Below are 15,715 nucleotides of genomic sequence, written 5' to 3' on the forward strand. Positions count from 1 at the left end.
AAATTAATCGTCGTAAAGCAACAGCTCCCTTCGGTTTCACACGCATTTACGTAAATTAATCGTGACAATTGGCGTGAATATGATTTCGCGTTTATGCTCAAAGATGAGGCGTACCGGGATCGGCCAGGATCATCGCCAATGATCATCGAGGACACGCGATACACGATGTCCTCGCCGATAGCTCGGATTTCGTCGATATAAGACGCGCTCGCTCAAGTTGACCGACCCCCTCCCTCTCTGAGAGGGGAGGGGGAAGGGGGGGGGAAGAAGGAGGATGAAACTGCCAAGAAGGTGGAGGAATATCGCCGATGATTCATGAGGCCGTCATCGCATGACCGAATGACACGCTCGTGCGGAACTTGATGCTCCGAAGAATTAGATCCTACAATCGGTCCTTCTATTTCGCGAATTAGCATAAGTGATTCATCACGGTGTAGAGAATAAATAATGCACGAAATGGAACGCTTCATGAAATTTATGCGCGCACGAAGAAAAGATTGAAGATAAAATACCGAAGCTTTTCAACATTCGAGAAAGTTTAGGATTTTAGGGATACCAAAAATTTCAATTTTAAAAAATTATATATTTTAAAGTTTACAAATCTGAGAAAATTTCAGAATTAAAATATTTAAAAGCCCAAAGAATAATCAAATAATTTAGCATTCAATGATTTTATGATACACGCGAGGAACCAAAATTCCAAGGAAGCTTCATCGAGAGATTTGAAGGGGCGAATATTTCAGTATCTTCTCTGCTTCTTGTGATATGTAAATGATAATAATTTGGAACAAAAATGTCATCGAGGAGAGGGACCACTCGCGCTAAAGGCGGAAACGGGACGTTTAATTCCAGGATGGGGGTGTACAAGATCGTTGCCGGATGCGATGTATCTTTGTGTATGTGTGCGTGTCTATATATATATATATATATATATATATATATATATATATATATATATATTTATATACACACATATAGACATCTTTGCACAGATACCCTTGCGATAGACGGTGCAATGTACTGCGTCACGTCAGTCGGCAGCGCATTATAACGTCGGCTTGCAATCTAACGGCAGTGGCGACGACACAGTCTCTTTCTTTCTCTCTCTCTCTCCTCGAGTATTCGTGTAACACGGCTAGCCAAAGCATGGGAGAGGAGCCAGCGCCTTTGTAACGGCGGCGCTGGTGGCACCGTGCATGTAACGAGTTTCCAATAATGGCTCAGCTGCGTACCGCCATTGGCCGACACACAGGTTCGGCTAAACTATACCAGTAAGAGCCAAAGCAAAAGAGAGTAAGAGAGAGAGAGAGAGAGAGAGTTGCGAGAGCGATTGCAACGACGAGTGGGAGAAAGAGGGTGAATGAATCTCGCATCTTTCGGCCCGCAGTTCTCTGCCTTTCTCTATCTCTCTCTACCTATTTATCTGTGTCCGCTTAACCCCTGATACCGCGACTTTATTTCGCGAACAAGCTACTTGGAGAGCTCCAGTGGTGCTTCCTATTTTTCGATACATTTCATTTTGCCAGGAAAGAGAAAGCAATTTTGCTGAGAATTTCGAAGATGCTTGAAAACTCTTTTTTTATATATATATAATAAAAGCTATATAATTTTTGTCTATAAAAACAGAAATGTATGCAGAAGTGATTGGAAAAATAATATTCTAATCCTGACAATTTTTTCGAAAAAATTAATTTGTCATTTGTTTTTTTTGTTTTTTTTTACATAAAATTATCTTACAATATTTATATTAATACAATATATAGTGTATTATATGTATAATATTAATTATATTATTTAACACATAATCTTGCTTATAATAATATTTTTTAAAGTGTTCAAATACCGTGAAATTTTTTTGTAGACTCGAAATAATCTCAGTCATTATTAATCTAAATTATTAAGAAGCATGTACCAAGTTAAGCACAAATTGAAATAAATAATTACGCCCGTGTACATACACGTCATTAAATTGTTTGATTTGTTCAATAAAATAGCGCAGTTTGCAATAACACGCGTGATTTTCGATACGCGTATTGCTTTTTTTTATTTTAGCAATAATTACATTCCGCGCTTGTGATTGACTTTGCCAGCAATCATTGAAATTTCATTTTTCACGAGTACGACATACGTGAAAAATCGTCGATTCGACTAATTATCTGTATAACTGTATAAACAAAGCTAATATAAAGGACGTTATTTGCGAGATTTCGGAATGAGATTCACGTACGTGATGGAGGTCAAGAATAATTTATTTATATTTCTCTCTCTATCGCATACTCTTTCAAATTTGGCAACAACTTATTACGTGTGTCCGGATGGAGATTTGCCATCGATCGATCGATTTCGAGTATTTATTCTCAAATTTATCTACGCTCGCGTTATCGATCAATCTCTTTCTGGTTATTCGTTCACTTGTTCGTTGATGAGAAATTATTCATCAATCCCTTATTCCGTGAAAAATCCACATCAATTTGACGGTGGTACGTTTTCGGTATCTCACTTAACTCTCTTTACGAAAAAGAATGATGAACGTCACGCTATCTGTATCAAATTATCGGTTTGTTGAAGCGCGACATTGCCGAATGGAATTTTGTATGTGTGCAACTGGAGAAAGATCTTGTGTATTATTATGCATCCTCCGATCGCTGTGAATTAAACGATCTTGATTGATGCCTGATATATCCCTTCGAGAAACGGCCGGTCATTAGTCCATTTATTTCAATATCCGGATCACTCGGCGCTATTGTTTTATTCCGCGAAATTATGCGGCGGGAACGATCGACGACACTTGATTGAAGAACATTCGCCGAATACCTCGCCAACTGTCACTCGCGCGAGGAAAACCGCAAAAAAACGCTTTCTTGAAAATAAATTGCAAATTTTCAAAAAAATTGATTTTGTTCAAAAAAATTTCTCACAGATATATCATATAACGTTTTTATCTTTTCGTTCTAAATTCTTTACTAGATTGACGTAAATACGTGAATGTTACTTCTCATTCTCGAGAACTTCCAGCGCATTTATTTAATGGGGCACGAGAGTGAAAAATCGCTCGTATCTCGTCTGGGATGTTTGTTCCTCGGATTATACACACGCGACGCGACGACGAAAATCGACGAAAATGGATGGACATCAAGGATGTATTCCCGAGGATATCACCGATAAACTAATATCCCCCTCCCTCCCCCTCCCCCTCCCCGATTTCCCGGCTTTCGGCATGACTGAGTAAAGACATCCCGCGACTATGGAATATTTTGCAACTTTCAGGGACTGGCTCTTTCAAATATAACTACACACACATGTATTAGCTATTAAAAACTTTACAAGTGATCTGATTTAAAAAAAAAAAAAAAAAGGAAATCTGGATAATAATAAAATATAGGAAAATGCATGATTGCATGATTAAAAGATATTTGGCGTGGTTTTTGCTATTTGTAGCGAAAAATTATGTTTGTCATATCTAGGAGAGATATCAGATGATTTAAAAAAATCTTATTTAAGCATCTTTTCTTTACGTCAGAGAGTAATCGCAAATGGATGAGAAAATGAGGATCTGCGAAGTTAAAAACATTTCATCTTATTCGATGCTACTCGATACTCTGTGTCTTAGCAGTTTCTAATCATCTCTCTCTCTCTCTCTCTCTCTCTCTTTCGTCCCATTCGATATCTAGAAAACATGGAGGATCTTCTAAAGGCATTAGCGACTTTCGAGACCGATTTTAAAGCGGCGACAAGCATCTCGTACCACCGAACTTAACCGCTACTACCCCCCGGTTTCTTACTCCCCCATACGAATGAGAAGACAACACTTTGTTATCGAAGAATTGATCTTATTAAGCAGCGCCTCGGTTTCGTTCCCAAAACTTTTTGCCGGACATCCCTCGATTTTCTCACGAGGTTCTCACGAATCTTTTCTTCTCCTTTTTCTCCGGATAAAAATGTCTATTCATTCTTATTTAACTCTTAATTATAAAATAATACGAATTATAATATCTCTCCTATTTTTACTATCTCTTTAATGTAAGATTAGAAATAAAGTTATAATCAATTAGATATTCAGTGTGATTCTTATGAAACAAATATTGTTCTCAATGAGAATTGTTCTATTAAATTTCGAAACGGAAAATAAAATTTTGATAAAAATCAAATTTTTTTTCTTTCCATTGTTCTTATTTGTATAAACGTATAGAACAGCAATTAAAAAATAATTAAAAATATGATATCCGAACCACACATTATTTTACATAGCTGAAGTTTATTATGGAATCTGCTATTTACGCTATTATAATTCTTTATGAGATCTATAGTAAAATACAATTATTTAAATCGACACATTTGACGCGACGCGTGGGAGATACAGGAGAGTGGAGGAGGGCGGGCGGGGGGGAGGGAGGGGTGAGAATTAATGCGAAAAGTACATTACACGGATGGGCGTGCGACTGACAAGACAAGTGTGTCGAATTACGGCGAAATCTTTAAACGATGTTGGATCAAAAGACGCGCCTAGTAGGATAGCAATTAGTTTCATTAGTAACGCGTTAATTAGCTCCGCGGTGATGTTTAGACGGGCGCTGCGGAGGCGCCCATTCCCATCCAGCCGGCTCTAAAGATCCTGCCGAATCTCGCCCTCGGGGTACCGGATCTTACCTAGCGAAATAAAGCCGGCATAGGATATCGCGAATTTGGAGAGAGAGGGGCGGAAATTTTGCTGCCCCCGTTTTGCACTTACTATTTTGCAACAATGAGACGAAGATAGATACACCGCTCTTGCGTTTCTTCGGCGAGTGGTACGGTATCTCAGAGAATTATTTCGAGACTGTAATATGTCGTCGCTCGCGAGGAAAGACTTTTCTGCATCATCTCTCTGACGAATCGTGACTTTTCATTCGTTGACATTTGTGATGTAATTACAGTGCGACGTAGGTTCTGATTGATTAACTTTTGATTGAGCGCCTTATGCGAACTTTTTAGAATCTCGAGAGATCTTGAAGATGTCGAATTTAGTAATTATCGCAAAGAGAAATTCTTCATTGATGGGCGAAGCGGTTTTTTTTTTTTTTTTTTTTTTTGCAGACAAACAAAAGTTTCAATATAAGTGGGGCTTCGTTTGCGAGATGCATGTAAAACTTGATAAATATAAACAGCTGATATTAATTGCAAAGGATCCTGTGCGTGATATGCGTGTTATCGAGAGGATTTCTCCGAGAGGAATTCTGATGACGGAGGCTCAGCTAATAACGGACAACAACTCGGTGATAGCGATGAAAAAATAAGGGAAGGGAAAAATGAAAGGGAAGAAAAAGGCCGATCGCGCCAGCCTGCGAGATGCCGCCCCTTTCATGCATAAATCAGGCAACATGGCGGGAACGAGCGAGTTCTACGTCGAAGCAGCTGAGATGGGTAATCTCGTCGCGCTTCTCCTCGGCGACTCTCTCTCTCTCTCTCTCTCTCTCTCTCTCATTGAAATTCTACGCTAAATTTCAATCCGCGCTGAACAAAAGCCGTCGTATCTCCTCCCCCCCCTCTCCCTCTTTTCAGCCGTCACCCCCTTGTTTCATTTCATCGAAGCCTTTCAACGTCGCCGGACAATAAATACTTGAACCGCGAGAGCGTCAAGGAAGCGTACGAAAATCATGTAAAAAGAATCGAGCCTTTTTTGGGATCATGTGAGGGTGGCAGAAAGGAAAAGAGCACTCGTTGCCTTAAAAAAGATGGTCCTTATCTGTCGCGTCATCTTTTTTTTTTTTATCTCTTGGACAATCCTTCTTTATAAATATAAAAATATTAATATAATCAGTATAATTAATATAATTAATATGATTATGATAATATCATCATTATACGGTAATAATATGATTAATATGATGTACTATTAGCAATTATACGGTACATATACTAATGCTATTGAGATTTAAAATCTCTCAGATGTTTTTTAAGATTGTCAACTTTTGACGTATGCGAAATAAAACGCGCTTTTAAGGGTTGTGGATTTAATAGATGCCGTGAAAAGGAGAGGAAGAAAGCTTTCTCTCTCTCTCTCTCTCTCTCTCTCTCTCCCTATCTATCGCGGACATTGAAAATCTAACGTCGTTTTCCACAGATTTAATTAGGTACGCCCAATGTATTCATCCTATCCGTATATATATATATATACATGAACCGATACCACTAGCGTTCGATATTGGAGGGAAACGGACGTTAGGGTTGCATCGCGAACAGAGAGGCGAGAGAGAGCCTTAAAGGACTTCAGATAGACGAAAAGAGAGATCATAGATATACAGGATGTGTGTAGAATTATCATTTCTTTCAGCTGCGAAATTAATATATGGGATCAATTTGAAAAGTCTGAAAAACTTGTTGAAAAAATTATTCAATAGATATATATTCAAAGTTTTATCTCTCTTCTTGTAACGTTGAAAGAGCAAATTAGTAATGATTAGAATTTAAGATTCAAAGATTCAATGATGCAAGCATTGAAAATTTAACTGAATTTATTTAATTGAAAGATAACAAAATTGTAATAAAATTTTATAAATTATTATCAAACGTCGATAGATGCCTAATTATTTAAGCTTTTATTATATTACACTTGTGAATAGAAAAAGTCTTGCGTCTCTCTCGTTTACAAATTATTTGAAATATATATAGAAAATTTTACAAAAATTTTATATATCAATTTCGAATAAATGAAAATTTCAAATTTTCTTTTTAATTTTAATCCCAGGATACGTAATTCCAGGGATACGTAATTCGATAAGTTTATATCAATTCGTCGTTCAAATATTTAGAACCCGATATATAAATTTGAGAATATTCAACTTTGCAAGTTTATTCAAGATCCCGCGCGAGGGGAGTGCCCGGTTCCGGGACACATTGTATATACGCATACGTTGGTCCAGACATCGTATCCGCCTCGGAGAGAGGAGAGAAAGCGGGGAAGATGAGGATAGCGGAAATGGACCGTTGCCTGGATGTCGAGTCCCTATGTCCGCGATATAGCGGAGTCTCGAGGCACCGAATCGAGATGGATACAGAGGGGGAAGGAGGGAAAGGGCCCGACTTTTGTACACGTCAGATTGAAATTTAGCGTGGGATTTCAATGAACCGCCCAAGTAAGCGAGATTACTTTCCGTCAACTGATACTTTTGCGACGTGTATTCGCGTTTCGCGAGGACTCTCAGGACGATGACGCATCGATCTCGATTCTCGCTTTTCTTTTCTCCGTTTCCCTTGGTTCTTTTTCTTTCCTTTTTTTTTCGAATTTTCGGCAGTGTCTCCGTTCTCCTGGACGAAGCCGCGTTCAATCAGCGAGAGCCCCGGCGGATTTGTTGTTTCGAAAAGTTCAGATCAGAACACGCTCGCTGCCGTTTAATTCGGCAGAAAACTCGGTCGCGAGAGCAACCCCGCGATCTTCCCCGGCTAAATAATAATAATATCCAAACCAACGAACCGAGATCCGCGCGTTGTGTCCCGAAACTTTTTGTATTTCGAGAATTCGTGATAAATTTGCAATTAGCTTTTCCACGGAAAATGAAATCGTACTATGAGCATAGGAATATTGAACGAAATTTGTTTACGGATCTTCATCATCTTTTCACCATCCTTTTGACTATTAATTTCTACTTTAATAGATTCTTGCAATGTTTTATCAAAATTTGAAGCTTGCGGTCCCAAAATCATCATTTTACCGGCAAAGAAAATCGTTTTTAAATTTATAATCGAATGTCCAATTTTTGGAATCAGATCTCAATAAAATACTTTCCGATCTCTATCTTTTTGATAAAGCGAACGAATGAAAATATTAATCGAAGAGCAAAATGTGTAGACGTGAAATGCATATCGAGTTCCATAAATTCACGTCTATAAATTCAATCACGATGGATTGATTTTAAAATCTATCGCAAGTCTCGTCAATTAATCTATCGAACCGATCGGTTCCAAGTGTCGTAATCGAGAAAGAAAGAGAGAGACGCGCTTTCTTCTCGAATTTATTCAAAATTTACGTCTGTTGGCTCTTGAGAATCTCCGTAAGAGACCTCGATTAGGATCGCATATTATTTAACAATCCACTAGAACGGATTAGATCGATATAAAGCGAGGGGCCGATTAATTAATTCGATCGTGCCGGATAAAGACGAGCTATTCGTCATTTAATCATCGAGACATCCTGCTTCGGCTGCAAGTCGAAATTCGAATCACGATGTCTATGCCGTCCGTCTTTTAATCGTCGAATATAAAAAGGAAGTTGAATGTAAAATTTAAGTTCTGACTTAAACTCTCGTAAAATGTGATGATGATTTCGTAAAAAAACTCTCATTCGCATTCGTGGAAAAATCCAAAGAGGATAAAAATGATAAATCAATGAAAAATGATACATGTGACGTTTTATCAGGACTTAGGATTTTATTTGAAAAAAATTTAATAATTAATTCAAGCGCTTTATATGCGAGTTCATTTGATGTTCCCCTCGATATACGATTTCGAGGAAACTCGACATCGAAAATGCTTATAATAAATTTAAGAAGCGCTCCGAAACTCTCTGCGATATTATTGTAGATACGACGAATAACATCGCCGAGAAATCACCGAGATATTCTCATTCTCCCGCTTTACTCTTGTACATGATAACGTATTCCCGCAAACAAGTTTAACGGTAACGCTATTAAGGCAATGCTCGAAAAACCGTGGATCGACATCCAAATTGATGGAATCTATCAATCCCGACACGCCGAGTAAGAGAGCTCTTTAAAGTCTCATGTCGAACAGCTGCCGTCATTATTAATTTTGTTCGGTTCAATGATGGAAATTCGTGACCCAATTTGTACTTGAGAATTATTAAAGGACTATAGGAAGAAGTTTGCATTATTCTTTTTCATAAATGGAAGAAATACAAAAGAAGCGTTAAAAGCACTCTAAATTATAATTTCGCTTGAATGTTTCATCCGACAAGCGGAATTAATGAATATCCGAAATGAAATAATGAATAATAATGATAAGAAGATGTTATCTTGTTCATTGTGTTATCGATGAAGATTGTTTAACGTCAAACACGAGAAAATAAATAAAAAGAACGATGGAAGAAACAAGTGGATTAAGATGAGAGCGATTAATTACTATTATTAATGATGAATTTTATATTACCATAGGAGTTGTGAAACTGCGGATGGTGCGAGTCGATCCCGGTTCCTGGATGGTGCATGTCCAGCATAGCGTCCGGCTCGCCTCCGCTCTCAGAGCAGTTGCTCAGGGCTAAAACCAAACCGATAGACGCACACCTTGCGTTTACACTTGTCATCAGTCTTACATCTGATATCGTCGAGCCCGCGTTTATAATTTCTTTCTCTGTTTCTTTTTATTTTTTTTTTTTGCTCCTGCAATCTACCGTCCCGTCCCTTCCTTCTCTCGCTCGCGTTTGCAAATTTTGAATTAGACACGACGATTGTACAACAATGTAATTGTAATTGTCAAAGGAACGATCTCTATACGAAACTCGACTCGAGTTTAAGAGCCTAAGACTCGCGTAGAAATGTAGGTAAAATGAAGTAGAATAAAATGATTCAGATAAGATCCGAAAATTCGATAAGCTTCAGAAATTTAACGAGTCGCGAGTTTAAGGATCCAAGGGCTCGAAATTCAAAAATCTAAGAAACCAAGAATTTCGAAAATCCAAACATCTAGAAATACGTTCCCTCTGAAACCGGAAATTTTTTAGTTGAAGATCCGTTTGGAGAAATTTTCCGAATTTAACATCGTTGAATTTTTAAATTACGAAGGATGCGTTTCTATTTCGCGAGCCAGAAAAGGAACGGCGCGTAAAAAAAAAAAAGAAGAGTCATTCGGACGACGATCGAAAAAAAAAAGGTGATATCGTTCCCGTAAAATGACAAGAATTCGGCGCTGTATTTCGTTAAGATTGAACCCATGTGTGCGCTCTCTTTTCTTTTTGCACAATGGAACAAAAAATATCAAACATCACAAAACGGAAAAAGCACATACATTTCAAGAAAGAAATCATAAAACATAAGACAGGGCATCTCACATTGACTTAAGATTCATGTAACTTATGATAAAACTAAAGTAAAACTAAAATGTAATTAACGGTGGCGGTATCTTTGTCGAGCCGATCAATCATGTTTGTTGACATGTCGGAGAAGAAGGCAGGAATATCAGATAACGCGCAGAAATTTGAAACACCGAGATATTAATCTTTTTTTCAAAAAAAATATGAGAAAATTTTTAATGTATATATAAAAAAAATCTTCGTACTTTATTATTTATTATATATAAGTTTGTAAATTATTATTTCGACATCTATGCTAAACTTAAAAATATAACAAATGTCTCAACTTCTATTAAAATGTGCTTTCTTAAATTCGCATTGAATCCACGCATGCGTCGTTAATGAAATAATAATCGAATAATATAAATTCGATCGTCAAAGATATCGCCGCGTCGAGCTCTATGAATTTTAAGCGCTTGTGAATATCACAAAAAAATATTTGTTGGGAAGAGCGGGACACAAAGGATATATACTAGTAATTTAGGATCGTAGGTTCTTGTCCCTAAGAAAACAGAAAACGAAAAAACAGGGGAAAATCAATTAAATTCAGCGTTCAATCGCAGCGAAATATATATACAGGATGCGAGAAAAGTTCCCGTGCGCGCTTAAAAGTAACTGTTTTTTGCAGAAAGAACATACATTATATAAAACGAAAGAGTTTTTTTTTTTATCGAAGTATGAAGAAGTTTCTGCAATTATTATATTAATTATATTAAATATCTCACGAAGAAAACAAATAGATATCACACAAGAAATATTTAATTAAAAAATACTCTGAAAAAGATCAGCGCGCGCGCAAACATTGTTCGTCAATATTAATAATATAATTTGAATTTTGACATTTTTGTCAATTTTTTTCCGGGAAACAGGAACAATTGATTTGTCTCTTTTATTTTTTGTAAAATTATTTTTTTCAACTTTATCGTAAAAAAATTTTGCTTCGATTTATTAATAATTTCTCATCAATTTAATAAGAGTCTTAATTCTTATTAAATTATTTTCTTATTTTCCATATTTCTCGTTGAAAACATTATTATCTTACTTCTTACATATTCTTTCTGCAATAGCAGACTCATTTTGCGGTACTTGATTAACTAGCGGATTATAATGCGAACGGGAACGATCCTGGCGTCCTGCGAGGCGCGTGGTGTTTCGTTCGCGGACGAATCTTGAATCGGATATATGAGAAAAACGGTAAAAGAAAACCTTGTAGAGTCCTTCGTGGTGCGTTTGTCTATCCGTTTGGTTAGGTCGAAACATTTGCATTTGCGCACACGAGCGAAAATCGTCCGACTCTCTCGACAGAGATCGAGTAGCACTTTCTCTACTTCCGAGATTCAGCTGGTTCATATCTTCCGTGTTGACGTTCTGCCGACGATCATCTTCGAACGATGAAAAAGGATTGTTTGCAAAATTATTGACAGGTAGGGGCGTGGAAACGAAGAAGGCTATACAGAATCGAAATGAAGAACGTGGTATAGTCGTCGAAAAGTATCGTTTCTCTTATTGATTCTTTGTATAAATAGGTTTAGGAGAATTTGCAAAAAACTTTGCGAAGAAACTTTTTGCAAAGAAATATATTTCGGAGTCAATGAGATGCGAGAGAGATTGAATGAAAGGCCACTTTATTCCGTGCTTTTCTTTTTCTCCCAGTTTTCCCATGCTTTCATTCGTAATCTTTACAATCGTTTAATTATAATCTTGATTGATGTTCACCAAATAATTCTGCGCGCTGATTTTGGAGGATCTTATTTTCACCGCGAAATGTTCTATTTCGGTAGAGTGCTATAATATTTATTTGACGAGTATTTTAATCACGTGTGTCCGTTATTTAAAAAAATTCTTGAATATCTTAAATGTAAATAATACTTTTGAAAGCTGTGCTGACTTTATATTATAAATCATTCTGCTTTCAATATATTACGTGTTAATATTAGATTAGCCAGCATTTCTTTTCATCGGTTTCGATACAAATTCTGATATTTAATACAAATAGTTAATTGTTAATATTAACATGATATAAAAATATGTATGCTAAAATAACGTAAATCGGTGGAGAGAGAATATCTTATTTATCATATATTAATACATTTTCTTCACTTATTGATACAACTTATTAATCCCTTCCCCCGATCAATTTTTTAATCTTTAGACAATTTCAAAGTAATTTTTATATTTGATCGCATGTCACAGTAATTAAAGTTCAATCTTCGTAAAGAGGAGAAAGTATCGTAGTAGAAAACTGAGAGTGAGAATATCGGGACGTCTCTCGAGGATTTTATCTCGTAGCACAGTCCGACCCCGAATCTCCTTTTCTCACGGGGTTCCTTTCGCCCTACTATTTCGTACCATCCTATATGTACGTACGCCGGACACGTACGTAACAGTTGCGAACAACGACGTGTATGCATCGTACAACGGGAAAAGCCGGTTCCCACTGAATACTCCGTTACTACGTGATAGAGAACGAGGGTTACAGAAGAAAGAGAGACAGAGAGAGAGAGAGAGAGAGAGAGCTCTCCACACACAGGGGTGAAAACAGGGAGAAAGAGAAAGAGAGAGACTTTGCGTGGCGTGCCTTGTGTGCGGCCTACATACATATATAGGGTGTCTCAAACATACTATTTGCTATCTTTCAATTTTTTAAAATTCTTATTTAATTAAAAATAAAGACTTTTATAGAGACTGAATTATAAATTATTGGAAAAATTAGAAAACTGTGTAATGAATGAACTTTGAGTTAGTGAAATAATAGAGAATAACAACAAAGAATTAATGAGACGTCTCTTCAGATTTAGATTTTAGTTAAATTTTGCACGATGTTTTGTTTTGCGAAGATATTTTTATCCAAAATTGAAGATACGCGAATTTAAACGAATACTATTTTATTACGAGAAGATTGTTTATCGAATTTACCAATGCGAAATTTAGCTTCGACACCCTGTATATTGCATGCGTGACGTAGTGGATGAGTCAGCTGGTGGAAGGAGTATTCGTGAAATTTATCAGGAAACCTTCTGGAAATACACACGCCAAAAAGCAGGATGTGCTACTTTCAGAGCAACGATAATAGTCGAACGATTATCAATATTTGATTGTCTCACGGTAGTTCTACAATCTCGTTTCCGTCTTTAAGTCCTCGAACAAAGACTTTCAACACAAAGATATTTAAAACTATAGATACTCGAATTTCTTCCAACATTTCTCGAATCTTCGAGAGATATATAATACATACATATATATCATCTTGATTACAATCATTTTCAAGTAAGTAAGAATACAACTTTTTTAGATGGTTTGAATTTTTTAAAATAATTTTGCACATATTATACAATATTTTTTAAACATGTAGATATTATGAGAAAGATACCTGTGTTCAATATTGTTATAAAACAATTCAATAATATTTATATGAAACAAAACACGTTTCCTTAGATCAAGAAAATTCAGAAATTTATTTATTGATATAAGAATTTATTATCAATATAAAAAAAAAAAAAAAAATTCAAGATGACTTTCGAAAGAAGAAAACTTAGTCATTGAGTTGGAAAAATAAAGCTCAGAAATATAAATTTCTCAATTAACTTACTGCCTAAATTGGCGGATGATAAAAATGTTCGCTCGGGAATACACACGGTGATGTCGGTGCGATGAAGAGGCGTCGTTCCAAGAGAATATTGCTTATCATAAAACATACCACGCACACAGTATCACCTTTCGTTTATCAATGATCTGCTTGAAACTCAACTCGATCCGTCCACGCGCGGCGAGAGCGGAGCTCTCTATCGAATTCTCTAGCGACGCAATAACCGGCTGAACATCCTCGAGTGTAAAGCGCGCAGGTGAAAAAATAAAAATAAAAAAAAAAACCATGTCACAAAACCTACTTTTGATGAGATGTCGCGGACATTTTAGACGCGATGCGGGCGATCTTGTCCTATTTCACAGGGTGACAAGCGTCCGTTGAATTTTACGGACGCATCTTTTCCGAGCGAATTGAATGATTGCGTCGCGTCTGCGTGCTAGAATCATCCGAATCGAGTTTAATTCGACGACCGACTGCGTGTGTGGCTGTCAACGGTATGACTGGTATTGTGATTTTGACTTCGTTTGACTATGTTCGAGATCTTATTTACATCTAGATATTTATGTCACTTTCAATACAAAACCATTGTTTATCATTGATACATGTATGTGCGATAGAAGCGATAAATATTATATAAATACTAGAAGAGATATTTGTTCGTTTTTTTGTATTTTTGAAAGTAACAAAGAGAATATATTATTTTCTATGTATTTTCTTAACAGCAACGTGCCCGTTAAACATAGACGCAGGGTCAATATAGAAAAGTTGAAATCGTAAAAGGTAAAAGCCACGCTTACGTTCTATTAGCTCTCATCGCATAGCGTAACAGCTGTACGACGAAAGGTGTTCATTGATGTGACATCTGCACCTTGATTCCCCCCTTCCCCCCCTCCCCCCGGTCTCACCCTCTTCCTCTTTCTCCTTTCGATAGAATGTTTTAGTGAATGATCTCTTCCCCTATAATAATCGAGCTCTGAAAAAAGTAGTTCTCGTTTTGAATAGTAAGAGCGCACACTAAAATAATGTCAGTTTATTCTCTACATTCAATAAGATTCTAAATTTATGTAAAATTCGACGATTTGGGAAAAAATCAAAGTTCAAACATTCGAGAAAATAAGAATTAAAATTCCGGAATTCAGAAAAAAATTCAAAGATCCAAATGGGCGAGAATTAATATCTCTAATAACTAGCTGTAAATTTAATTAAATACGATATATATTGTACCTGCAGACTTATTAATAAGATTATGCCAGGAAAAATAGAATATTCGATTTTTCGAATGATCCAATAATCATGAGTCGCGAGTGACATTGCAGCGACTGTCATCGCACCAACTTGCTCGCTCGTTGGGCTCACACTTGTGTGGGTGTCGTTTTAAAAATAATACGTCTATACAAACTCGACATATAGAGTTCGGAGAGTTGCCGAAATTTATCCAGAGATTTGAATATTCTCGATCGGGGAAGGTGGGGAGGGGGAGAGAGAGAGAGAGAGAGAGAGAGAGAGAGAGAGAGAGAGAGAGAGAGAGAGAGAGAGAGAGAGAGAGAGAGAGAGAGAGAGAGAGAGAGAGAGAGATAAAAACGGGAGGGCGGAGGGAGAGTCGGCGAACGCGTTCCCCGCGAGCCGACAGGATATCCCGTAGGAACGACGACGGGCACGCGGGACACGCGGGGGTGAATTCATGCTATGCCCGACATGTGAGCACGCATAGGGCCTCTCCACACTGCCGGGTGTCGCGTTTCGGCGCGTGCTGTGCGTCAACGTACCGTGGAAACCGCATAGCGTCCGCCACGCTACGTGAAAGTGCAACAGACCGAGAGAGAAAGAGAGAGAGAGAGAGAGAGAGAGAGAGACATGGTTATTTTAATTTGTGAATCGTAGAAGAAAGGACGAAATGCCTGTAACCCTTAATTAGCCATATAATCTCTAAATATTAATTTACAAGATCGTAAATTCTTTCTTTAATGATATAAATCCGAGGATTGAAATAAACCATTGAAAATTTATCATATGAAATTAAAGTAAAGAACATGTAAGATAATTAATTGTATATAATTTTTATCGATCGC

The 15,715-nt window shown here is 37.0% G+C and overlaps 2 protein-coding genes across 2 annotated transcripts in view; one reads left to right on the forward strand and one right to left on the reverse strand.

Annotated features, from left to right (window-relative positions):
* Positions 1-15,715, forward strand: part of Calypso (ubiquitin carboxyl-terminal hydrolase calypso) — a 240,391-nt gene that overhangs the window by 202,812 nt on the left and 21,864 nt on the right. The gene's annotated exons all lie outside the window — the stretch shown is intronic.
* The window catches only part of LOC138931807 (one cut domain family member 2), a 71,765-nt gene that overhangs the window by 46,615 nt on the left and 9,435 nt on the right, over positions 1-15,715 (reverse strand). The window contains exon 2 of the mRNA XM_070292941.1: positions 9,142-9,249. Within this exon, the coding sequence (XP_070149042.1) occupies positions 9,142-9,249 (108 nt within the window). The remainder of the gene's footprint in view (positions 1-9,141; positions 9,250-15,715) is intronic.

This window comes from Polyergus mexicanus, unplaced genomic scaffold (genome assembly GCF_030449975.1).
Source record: "Polyergus mexicanus isolate NDT 795.1 unplaced genomic scaffold, iyPolMexi1.0 SCAF_3, whole genome shotgun sequence".
Classification (NCBI taxonomy): domain Eukaryota; kingdom Metazoa; phylum Arthropoda; class Insecta; order Hymenoptera; family Formicidae; genus Polyergus; species Polyergus mexicanus.